The sequence below is a fragment of the Dipodomys ordii genome, unplaced genomic scaffold (assembly GCF_000151885.1).
Source record: "Dipodomys ordii isolate 6190 unplaced genomic scaffold, Dord_2.0 Scaffold56, whole genome shotgun sequence".
Taxonomy (NCBI): domain Eukaryota; kingdom Metazoa; phylum Chordata; class Mammalia; order Rodentia; family Heteromyidae; genus Dipodomys; species Dipodomys ordii.
Window position 1 is genome coordinate 12,237,566 of NW_012267272.1, and position 12,834 is coordinate 12,250,399.

The following is a 12,834-nucleotide window of genomic DNA, read 5'->3' on the forward strand; positions in this document are numbered from 1 at the left end:
TTTGTTGGGCTTTTTTTTTTAAATAATTCCTCCTGATCATTGCTGGCACCCTTTTTGTTTAATATAATACCTGACTACTTTGCCCCAATCTTCCATGCACTGGTGGTTGTATTCTTCATTATGGGTAGTTACAGCTTTTTCATAATTAATCTTTAATTGCAACACTTGCAGAGCATTTCACATGACAAAGCCACATCTCACCCTGGATAATCACCACAGGTCTGACTAATGTGCAGGACACCCTGGCGTGGCAGGGGGCTCTCTCCAATGACAATATGTTGATTTTCTAATTAACAAAGGTTAAGTAGCATTTTTGCTTGAAGACCTATAATTTAAACTTCTGACATTTGCCACTGAGAAAGATTTCTGCAAGGCAGTAAGTTGGACTCAAATAACTTTCACTGGTTCTGGTGCATTAACATCTCTTGCATAATATGTAAAGACCATTTTCAGGATGAAAGATTTTACTCCACATCAAGTCTATCAGAAAAAGGACTTTCCAGCTCAATGATCCATTGAAATAAATCAGGGGCTATCTAAGGAAGAAAATAGCTTAACTGACTTGGTTTTGAGAGAAATGGCATTTTACTCACCTGCTTTATAAATTAAGAGGAGAAGGTTAAAAACTTCATATAGTTTAGTGAATGGAACAAATACAAATTTCACTATAACCATGTTATGGTGCGTGCACGCACGTGTGTGTGTGTGTGTGTGTGTGTGTGTAGAAAAAGCCAGGTACCAGTGGCTCACACCTGTAATCCTAGCTACTCAGGAGGTTGAGATCTGAGGATCACTTTTCCAAGCCTGTCCAGGCAGGAAGGTCCATGAGACTCTTATCTCCAATTAACCAGCAGAAAACCGGAAGTACCGCTGTGGCTCAAATGGTAGAGCACTAGCGTTGAGCTGAAGAAGCTTAGGGACGGCATCCAGACCCTGAGTTCAAGCCCCAAACTGTCAGAGAGAGAGAAAGGAAGAAAAGAGAGAGAGAGAGAAAGAGAAATGTATCACAAGAAAGAAAAATAAATTGAAGAGAAACCGAGAGTCCTTTTCTGAAATCCAGAGGGAGATACAAAGGGAGCCTTCATAAATCATGGGCAAGACCAGTTTAGACCTGGAAGAACTAAGACATCACCCAGTCCCGCCCCCTTTGCTCTGGATGGGAAGCCTGATGCTGAGAGAGATTCAGCCCTGTGATAAAAACCACTCAACTAGAGCAGTCCTCGATGCTTGTTGAAAGGGACACACAAACACAAAGGCGGGAAGACAGATAGAGATGTAGAGCTTCAAAAAAGAGCTAAGACAGAGACAGAAAGCAAGGAAACTGGGCTGCTAACTAACATCCCTGTAGAATGAGCACACAAGTATATATACTCTACATATACTGTGCTATGCACTAGACTATACTAAGTTTATGTCTTAATGATAGACTTAAGATATGATCTAATCTAGACTTACTTGCTCTGCTAATTGACTCTCCTAAAAATTCTGTTGCATGTCAAATTAACATTCGTTTAAAAAAAATCTTTAAAAAAAAATCTCTCCAAACTCCCAGTCATTGCTGATGACCCATTAAAACAAAGAGAAGGGGCTGAGGAATATAGTTAAGAATTCAATGCTTATCCTACAAAATTAAGTAAGGGAAGGGATAGAGTGGGAGGGATGGATGAGAATGTTGAAAGTGGTAACTATGCTCAAGATGCATTATATTCATTAACTCCCTTGTACAAATACTTAAAGATTATTAAAAAAAAAAAAAAAGACCTAGAGAAGCTGAGTGCTGGTGGCTCACAGCTATAACTTAGCTACTCAGGAGACTGAGAGTTGAGGATTGAGGTTCAAAGCCAACCTAGGCAGAAAAGTGCACAAGACTCTTATCTCCAATTAACCACCAGAAAACCAGAAATGAGACTGTGCCTCATAGTGGTAGAGTGCTAGCCTTGAGCAAAAGGTGCTCAGGGACAGCGCCCAGGCCCTGAGTTCATGCCCTAAAACCAATAACAACAACAATAACGAAAAAAAAACCTTAGAGAAGTAAAATCTCAAAAATATTAGAAGAAAATAGAGTTGAATGATTATATTAATTTAGATTAAAGATCTTTATGAGCCTCATATCCAAGGCAGAAATTGTCTGAATGAGATAGATGGATATAACCAATCTTTTGATGGAAAAAGAAAACACCTTATGTGAGTTAAATGGTATGAACAACATGACAGATATAAATACAAACCTATTAGTAAGAAATACACCCTTTCTTATCCCCCTTCCAAACCAGATCATAAATTAGCAATTAAAAATAGAAATAGAAACCAGGCTCTGGAGGCTAGGTCCTGTAATCCTAGTTACTCCATGAGATCTGAGGACCAAGTTTAAAGCCAGCTTGTGACTCTGATCTCCAACTGAGTACCTAAGTAGTAAAGGTGTGGTTCAAGTGATACAGTGCCAGCCTAGAGAGAAAAAGCACCCTGGTGTGAGTTCAATCCCTAGTGCCAGCATGCACTCGCACACGCGCGTGCACACGTACGCGCACACACACACACATACACACACAGAAAAAAGAAAATATAAAAATTATCTGACTCTCAATATGTAAATTAAAATGCAAATTCCATGTCCTTTCATTCAATTGACTCGACATAAATTCAAGGGAATATGGCCCAGTGTCAGAACTAGTATGGAGGAAGTAGTTATTTTATTTACTGGCAAAATGTAAATGGGTCAATGCCTTTCAGAGGAAAATGTATTTCAAGTGTCTTCAAAATGTATATATCTTTGTGCCCAGCAAAAAATATAATGAGAAGTGTAATTAATTAATTCTAAGGGATTAACTTAACCAAAACTTGAACAAATAGGCCAAGTTTACACTATCATACAAAACAAAACTTGGAAAAAAGCTTTCCATTGGCAATGGAGGGGCAAAATAAACAATGGTGCCATCACAAAAGAGGATGCTGTACAGATATTAAACAAGTTGTTCTGGTTGTACTTGTACTGCTTGGAAAATATTTCATAATGCATTAAGTACAGAAAGCCGATGTGAGAATGTGTATATTATGACCCCATTTCTTTGTGTGTGTGTGTGTGTGTGTGTGTGTGTGTGTGTCCATAGATCAACATAGAAACTGTTGGTTCCTAGAAATAGAGATATTTTATATCTGAATCACATCACATCTTTTGCATTTGCTTATTGGTAGGTTAACAGCTTCCACAATGAGTATTATATTAATATTCAGGCAAAAAATAAGGGGATATCTAGAAACAATGATGTAAACTTTTACCCATTTTGATAAGCGATATTTGTCTAAGTTGATTAGTAGGGAAAATTCAAATACTATACATTTATGTAGAAGGTCTTTCAGAAAACCTATATTTTAAGTACGAATGCCATAATGGTTAAAATGATAGAAACCAGATTGAAATTCTAAAATATAAAGAGTGATGACAGGTTTGAAATTCTTCCAAAATCAGGCAGAGGCCATAATTCTCTCCAGCACAGAGGTGTGAAGCTGGGCAGACAAGCAGATGGCAAAACGGAAACTTCTTCAAAGTGGTTGTTTTTAATCATTTCTTTTGCCATCTACTATCTCATAGCTTTGATCCAAAAAACGCATTGGACTGTCTTCAATTAATCCACTACTCAATCTTTTACTTTAAAAATGATAAAATAAAATAAAATACTCCCTGGAGTATTACTATTTAAATCAACACAGTGCCCAATAAGAGCAGTACAAAGCTTGAGTTTAAAAGAGACAAGAGACCGATTTGTTTGCCATCCCATTCACCGATGAGAACTTATGGGCACAGCAGATGCTGGTACCTCCTGGGCCTGAAGCCTTTGATCCATCTGTCTCTCTGCTGAGGACACTGGGCTGTGCTCAGGATAACAGACTAAGTGATCAGAATTGGTCCCCAGCCTAGTGCTCTTTCTCAAACTCTAACAGCCTTATTGACTGCTCCATTTTTTAAGTCATCCAGATCTATATCACAGAATACGTACATCTATGCAGTCCCTGACCCACAGGTCTTTCTTTGTCAACACTAGTCAATCAAGGCAATACACTTAAGAATCTGATACATCTGATACCATTTTGTCACATAAGAGCTGAGTCCATTTTGTGTGTGTGTGCCAGTCCTGGAGCTTGAACTCAAGGCCTAGCCACTATCCCTGAGCTTCTTTTGCTCAAGGCTAGTGCTCTACCACTTGAGCCACAGCACCACTTCTAGATCTTGGGATAGTTTAGAGGAGATCAGAGTCTCACAGATTTTCCTGTTTCAGTTGGCTTCAAACTGCAATTCTTAATCTCAGCCTCCTGTGTACTTAGGATTACAGATGAGTCACAGCCTCCTGTGTATTTAGGATTACAAATGAGTCACCAGAGCCCAGCTAGGAGGCTGAGTACTGAAGTAAACATCCTAGCTTCTCCAAGCCTCAGTTTCCTTACCTGTGCAATCAAGTTATTGTAATGGTCATGTGAATGACATATACCAACCAATTGAAATATAAGACTAATTTGGGTTGTTTGTCTTTCTAAATCTTTCTAATTTTTACCCACTATTCATTTGGGATTAGTACAAAAAAGGCATTATTTAAGATGCATTTATATATATATACAAGTTTGAATTCTTCCTCTTCTACCGGCTGCTTTAAAAAAAAAGATTCAGCTGAGGATATTACAGACACAATTAAATCTCCTTGTGACATAATGCTTCAATGAATCCTTCCGTGAGCTCTACTAGGAAATTTTTAATATTTTCATGCTCATGAATCTCTGGCTAACTCTATAACATACTCCAAAAGTCACAGTGAACGTGGTATGGTGCACTATGTCTTGCAATGACATTTAGACAGAAGCAGTGAAATCTAACCTGATCTAGTGACAAATCTGATGTAGCTGAATTTGATGTGGAATGATTAATTCCAATTCTAGCTAGCCTGGACAAAAGTTCTTGATACCCTTCGCGTTCAACTCAAAGCAAAGCATTCGGTGAAAAAATACTCAGGATCTATGATCACATTTCAGAGGGATTTATGCCTTCTGACTAATTGACTTGTTATCTATGCTAATATATTCATGACTCTGCCCTCATATTTTTGTTTTGTAATAGATAATGTGTAGAACTGAATGTTGTTGTGAGACTAAAGAGCAGAGAAACCAAAGCTTTTTGTAAAGCCCTTTTTCTACATTTTTGGATAGCTCCAAATATTTTATTTCTGTAGCAAGTATATGGCTTCTCAGAAGGCAGTCTCTTTTAATCAGGCATTATTGCCTAAGGGAAAAGCTTCAACACTGTCCCCTTAGGGAAGACTAACTTGGAAATGCCAAGACTACATACAGTTCCCTCCTCTCCTACCACAAATGTTCAAAACATGAATGAAAAGAGCACTGGGTGAGGCTGCCTCCTGTGACTTCTGTAACTTCTTCTGTCATTCCAGGTGGGGCTGGAGGGCAGCAGGGCTTCCTGGGCTGTATCCGCTCCTTGAGGATGAATGGAGTGACACTTGACCTGGAAGAAAGAGCAAAGGTCACATCCGGGTTCAAATCAGGATGTTCCGGCCACTGTACCAGCTATGGAGCCAACTGTGAGAATGGAGGCAAGTGCATCGAGAAGTACCACGGCTACTCCTGCGACTGCTCCCACACGCCGTATGATGGGACTTTCTGCAACAAAGGTAAGGCAGAAAGCATTTCGCCCCTATTTTAAAGACATCCAGGGAATGCCCATTTATCTGCCCAATGGCGTTTCCAGCAGGAACAAAGTGTGTTTTATCCTGAGGCTGAGACGTGCAGAATTCCTCCCAGGCCTTACTTAGGAGGTTTCCCAAATCATTCATTAAAAGGAGCTTTGAGTGCAATAGAAAATTCCCCCACCTTCTGACATTGACATGACAAAGCCAAGAGCTTGGTCAACATCCTAATAGTGAATGACCAAACAAACAGCGTCTGATGAGGCCTTCAGGCCCCATCCTCCCGCAGAGGAGCGCCAATCAATCCACGAATGGATCGAGCAGTTGCTGGCATGAATCAGCCAATGAAGCACAAAGAGCTCGGGGATAGATACCCTCAAGTCACTGAGTTTGGATTCAAGCCGTGCTCACAGGAAATTTTCTTTGGTCAGTCACTGTCACCTAGTCAGAGCCAAGTTTATGAGTGGTTCAGCTGGTGCTAAACCATGGGGATGCTGAAATAGGTCTAAGGGGCCAGCTTAGAGCATAATACTACTGTATTATTCCAGCCTTAGAGGAGCCCTGGTACTCCCAATAAATTCCAAAGTCACTGAGTAGAAACAAGAGTCCAATGCATGCACATATTTTCTTTGGGATAGACTCTGTCATCCCATGAGACTAGAAGAAATTCCCTCCACTGGTCTGTTGCTGAATCCCCCTCTATGTAAACAAGAAGGGTAAAAAGAACAGCAGGTGGCACTTCTCCTAAGCCCCTCCAGAAATGCCTGTAAATCACTCTTCTCTTTCTAAATGAATGCAGAGCATTTGAGCAACGTTTCCAATAAGTGGTTGATGCATCTCTCACTGAGAAGTTTTACATAAGTAGCCCCCTCCTACTCTTATGAACGCATGGAGAGTTGTTAACTCTGGCATTATTCACAGAAGATGCCATACGCAGAAGAAGGAATTGTTCCCCAGCATTCTCTGTACATTCAGGCTACTCTCTGGTGGGGCTAGAATATGAGCATACAAATTGGATCCGACAGGGTTTGAAGAATGAGCATGAGACCCCAGCAAAGATGGAAAGAACACTATTGGAGAATAATGGCATTGCACATCAATGGTGCTATTACACTGTGTCTTTCTGCTCAGAACAACATGGTTCTGTGGTTTTCTGGTGGCATACAATGGAATGAGCTTGCAGAACCCATTAATTTTGCACTTGTAGAAATGACAGCCTTGCGATTACCATTCACTGTGCCTGATGCTAATTCAGTGCAGCCATTTCCTTGCCAAAGGAATGTCTGAATGCAATCAAGTAAGCACTAGGGCAGAAGACATTCCACATATGTATCCATTTAAAGGAAATCATGCTCCCTTTGCATGTCTAGAGCTAGGAGAAACACCCTAGGCCACACAAAGCCCTTGAGGGGTTAACAGACAAAATGCAGGAAAGGGGCAAGATCATTCAGTTAGCCAATATTAGAGACCAAGTCAAATGAAGCCTCTGTGTCTCCTCTGACATTATCTCAGAGGGTTTATACAAACAGCATCTCAAAATTTTCCTCATATGTGAGTAGTAGGAAAAAACTTGCATGTGGTTCAATGGGTGGCGTTCACGGAGACAAAATGAAAATCTTTAACACTGCAGAATACCTTTGAAAACCCTTTGTAAGCATCCTTCTAAGTAAGTATCTTCGTGCTTTGACAGCTGTGCAGGTTTAGCAGAGTCATGAGGCCTCCTGGGAGCGCCATCTGCCCTGAGCACACATCTTCGTGAGGATGACAGGCCCTCCCTGCTCAGATTCCCTCCTGACCCTTCCTCTGTCTGCTCTGCTGTGACTCGTCATCCAGGTGGTCCTTCCCGTGACCCTCACACTTGTGCTATAACCACACCACAAAGAGCAACCACAACTGGCCCAAGGAGGAGTTCTAGGAAAGTCCTTCTCTGGCCTTCCCTTGACAGCTCAGTTCTGTGCTAGTAGCTATGGGGAAATGCCCAGGGTATTTTTCTAATGAATAAAGGCAGTCCCAGCTTGCCAAGTACAGGTGTATATAAAAACAAGCATGCTCACATGCTCAAACACACACACACACACACACACACACACACACACACACACACTTTTTGAATAGTTAGGATTGTAGGCCTCACCACCATGCTGGCTTTAGAGGTTTTTGGCTATTATGATTGAGCAAGATAAAAACTGAATTAGTGGATGCAGAATTTACCATAACATAGTACAGGATGCCAGATTCATCTTGCCACATTCAGGCACCTGGTTTATTTGTTCATTTATGGATTGACTCACTTATTTAACTCTCATTCGCTGAGTGTCATCTCAGTCCATTTTGTGTGGTTATAGCAGAATACCACAGACTGAGTACTTTTTAAAGAACAGAAAGTTATTATTTGGCTCATAATTCTATAAACTCAGAAGTGCAACGTCCACGGGCCCCATCTGGTGAGAATCTTCATGATGTATCCATCTACAGTAGAAAGCAGAAAAGCAAGGAGCAAGAGCAGGAAAGGGACTCAACTTTTCTATCAGGATACATTCCCCAGATAACCAACCCATTTCCAACAAAGCAGCACTAATCCATCCAGGAAGAAAAACTCTCAACACTCTTGCACTGGGGACTGAGTTTCCAATTCCTGGACTTTTGAGGGACATAGTCAAACCACAGCAAACACAATGTGTCTGGAAGCCCTGAATATATCATTGAGTCTGTTCACACTGAAATTTTCAAAACAGTTTGGTGTTTTACAGATACAAAATCAGAAAAGTCTAGAGGGTGTGATAACATTGCCTGGTCTCTCAGTCTACTATGAGGAGCTCTTCATTAGGATCCCTTCTCTGAGCCAAGTTTGGCAAGAACTTATCATCAAGAGGCACAAAAATAAACCTTAATTCACTTGTCTACAATCTCTTTTCCTCTGAAAGAAAATGTTCGTGTTCATTTGCTATATATATATATATATATATATATATATATATTCTTCAAACACTCTGAAAACATTTTCTAACTTGAGGGAGTTCTATATTTCTCTTAAGCATTCATTTGTTTGTTGCTTAGATAAAGGTCAAAATTAGAAGTATCAAGGTCACAGGACTGCTGAGAGACTGAGTGATGGGTGGATGGCAATCATGGCAATGTTATAGGATTTACAGTTATCATACCAGCCCCACTGTGGTCCACCTACATCTCTTTTTCTCTTTCTCAGTCACATGAGCTGTATTTTAATGTTTTATGATCTGTATTATTGATAAAGCCAATTCAACTCTGTATTTTCAATAGACAATGGAATCTAAATGGAGTTTGGATCCAACTTCCTCCCTATTGAGTTGTGAAAATTACTTAATGTCACTAAGCCTCATCCTCAGAAATACATACCTACTTGTGTGTATGTGTGTGCGTGCATGTACATGTGTATATGGGGATGAAATGCCGGTCCTAGGGCACTGTCCCTTAGCTTTTTCACTCAAGGCTGGAGCTCTATCACATGAGTGATAGCTCCTCTTCTGGTGTTCTGTGTGTGTGTGTGTGTATAGTTAATTAGAGATAGTCTCTCAGACGTTTCTGCCCAATCTGGCTTCAAACCGTGATCCTCCTGAGTAGCTAGGATTACAACCACAGATGCCTGACTAAATACCTACTTTTTAGGGCCACCATGAGGATCATATGGAATACTGTGAACAAATTTACAGAAAGAGAGCCTGACCCACGTCCGTACATCAGCACCTGCCTCTGCTGATTTTCACTGCTTCTCCCTCCACGTTAAACCATGCCACCTGAATGATTTGTCTGCCAGATGCCCAAACGGTATCATTTCTATGACTCCAGAATCCTGGGTTGTCACTTTGGTGCTTCAAGAGCAATGACAATGTCATAAAATAGCTCTTATTTAAATTTTGGACTCCAAAAATAATATTCTGAAGGTAAAATAAGGTTTCTACAGGCGACGCTCTGGTAGACTGAAGGACATGCAAAGATTCTGGAAGCTACACCTGGAGATAACGCTCCCAGAGGTCACTTCCAGTGGTGCACTTCCAGTGGTGCACTTCCGGTTGTGCACTTCCTGGTACAAAGTGTTCACCTTTTTTTTTTTTTTAAACAAAGTGTTCATCCTTGCCAAGAGCCAAGTTGGGTCACCATAGCAATCTGGTTTTGGTTTTGGTTTTGGTTTTGGTTTTTGTGGACAGAACCATAGCCCAATTCCTAGTTAAATCTCTCAAAGAGAGAAGATTTGATTTCCACCTCTGTCCTGAAGTAGCATTTCATGTTGGACAGAAGAGGTGAGTTTGCCAAAAGTAATTTCAAGACTGTACAAAGTCTGCTTATCCCTAGCTCCAGGTGCGGAACCGAATCCGGAGTAAAACTATGGTGTGGTGTGTCCTTTTAGAGTGGGTTAAAAGCATTCCAACACAATTAATATAAAATATTGTAAACAGGTGAGGGCAAAAGAGGAGAGAAATGTTGGACTTTAGCATTATGGGCTCCCATCGCTGTAAGAAACCAGATACTGCTGTCAGCCGCAATGCTCATTTTTTTTCTCCGTTTTACCCACCTGATCTTAATAATCCTAACTTGGAAGACAGTTTTACACCAGTCAGGAGAGAATTTCCTAGGCCCCTTTGTCATTTCCAGATGGAACAGAAGGTTGGCTAAATTTGGAAGAAATCCCCCAAAAAACAAAAATAGAATCCTCTTGTCCCCCTTTTTCCCTTTGAGTGTTACTCAATTCATGCTCGTTTCTTAAATCTTAAAAGCTTTATGAGGAAGGGAAGAAGATTTTTTAAAAATAAAAAAATTTTTAACATAAATATGCATATAGTAATGGACAAAATAAAATAGTTTTAATTTGATTCCCAAAAGTCAAATCTATAGAAATAGCAAGTTTATTATAGAATAGGGCGGGGGGATAAAACAATATTCACTAACTCCCAGAGTCCTCTGTTGTCTCTGATTAAGGAAAACCTGCGCAATTAAACTCAAAAAAAGAGATTTTTAAATGTCAGTGGGTAAGATCAAGTCCTTTGTAATATGTTCTAAAGTAAGAGGACAGAGGTGTGGGATTTTATTTTGATGGTATGATAAATAACCTTCTTTTCAAGTTGGTGCAATTTTCTTGTCCCCACCAGGTTTTTGGATGCAATGGATGTTTTTCCTGTGTGTGTTTTGCATACGTAGAGTGTTTGCATTTTCCATTATTCAGCAATGATCAGAACTCTAAATACTGTCACATTTACAGAAACATACTCTATCTTCTCTCGTGTATTAGCTTTATGATTTTACCTGCAACTCTATACATTTTTCTCTCTCTCTTTTTTTTTTGGTATTTCTGTGAGCCTAAAATGAACCATAAATAGTCCTGAGGGTTTTGCTTTTGAATTGCTGGTGTTAGGGGCTCCCCTAAAGGCAGGTCTGCTCACTAGTGTCCACGTTGCCTGCAGTACTTCATCATGTCTATGGGCCGTGGAGCCCTGAGTCTGACACACAATTTCTCTCTGCTACTACTGTTTTGTGAGCTCATCATTTCTAACAGGCAGCTCTGGACTTAGAGTCAGACTCATTCTAGACATCCCTTGGCTAGAGAAAATTTACTTTCTTAAATGACCGAATCCAATGGTCTTTGACCTCGCTTTTCACATATCTGGTAGTCCATTTTCTACATCAATCAAGCTTCAAATTTATTCATGTTTTTACTTTCATTGGTTGTAATTGTGATTTAGATAAATTGGCATTTATTGTTTTTTTTCTCCTTTAAAACTAAATACTGAGCCACTTGAGAAGTAGAAATAGGAAGAAATAAGTTCAAGGCAAATCTAGAGGAAAATTCATAAGCCATATCTTAAAATTTATGCTGAGTAGAGGGGTTCCAGCCTGTAATCCCAGCTACTCAGACAATGGAAGTAGGAGGATTGAGCTCTAAGGCCACCCAGGCAAAAAGTGTGTGACTTTATCTGAAAAATAAACTAAAACAAAAACAGAGACATGGCTCACGTGTTTGCCTAACAAGCACAAAGTCCTAAATTCGCACCCCAGTATCAATTTTTTTTAATCTGAGGAAATGAAAATTATTAGACTCAAACAGGCTCTCTGAACCATTCTTTAATGTGTTGTCTTCATGCGAACTTGAGGACCAGTCATAAGCCATGGCTACCTGGACCCAACAATTTCCTCCTGTTGACTCTTTCAAGGGAAGAGTTTTCTAAACAGAAGGTGGCTTCTAAAGTGTTCAAGCTCTAAGGAGGCCAAGATCCTCAATGTAATTGAACTGCTGGCAGTACAAGTGGACATAGCTGTGTTCTTTGTTGCTGGAAGAAGATCAAGGAGCTTGATCATTAATAATAATTCTTCTCTTCGTATATACTGGGCAGAAGTCTAGAGAATTATGGGGATGTTGACACAAGCTGCTATGTGGGAAGCAGTGGACAGCCAGGAAAGAAGGTAGAGATAAGTGAGACCAGGTGGGGGATGAGGCAGGAGGTGGATCCAATCACAGCACTAAGAGAACTCAAGAGAAGAGTGAGTAAGACCGGATGTGGATGACTCCTGATGAAGATTCTAACAGGAGACAACTTTCCTCCATCTGTCCAAAGAAAGCCTGGCCAGTAAGGGGTGACCCTTCTAACGCTGAGGGATAGAACTTGGCTTAGAGAAGAAAACCTTTTGAAAAACATTTGTCATGAAAGAATCTCAAGTCTAAAGATTCAAGATGCCCTATGAACCTCAAGCGTGACAAAAACAGGAACCACTGAGAGATGTATCATTAAGAAGGGGTGTGTGGCTCTGATCAAGAAACGTTGGACACTTAGATGGACACATTAAATTGTCATACACCATGTACAACTTTTGAAGTTCAGAAAAATAATAAAATAATCACAATAAATCCCAAATACATTGGAAATAGCTCCCAACTTTTTAGAATCATCATGGAGATCTTTAGCAAATATTACCAGCACCTATCTTAGAGAGTTTTAGAACTCTCTAAGGTAACTGCTATGATTTAGAAAACTTATTTAAATGTTCCTTTTATCCCAAATGGTGAATACTCTCTTTGCCACCTCTGGACGGTGTTAGGGATGACTGAACTAAGCCATTTCTCCATTTTCAGAATTTAGTAAGCCACATGATTATCTTCCGTGCAACACCCTCCTGTATCACA

At 40.1% G+C, this 12,834-nt stretch overlaps 1 protein-coding gene across 1 annotated transcript in view; it reads left to right on the forward strand.

Annotated features, from left to right (window-relative positions):
- Cntnap2 (contactin associated protein-like 2) overlaps positions 1–12,834 on the forward strand; it is a 1,232,273-nt gene that overhangs the window by 1,063,599 nt on the left and 155,840 nt on the right. The window contains exon 19 of the mRNA XM_013021595.1: positions 5,433–5,669. Within this exon, the coding sequence (XP_012877049.1) occupies positions 5,433–5,669 (237 nt within the window). The remainder of the gene's footprint in view (positions 1–5,432; positions 5,670–12,834) is intronic.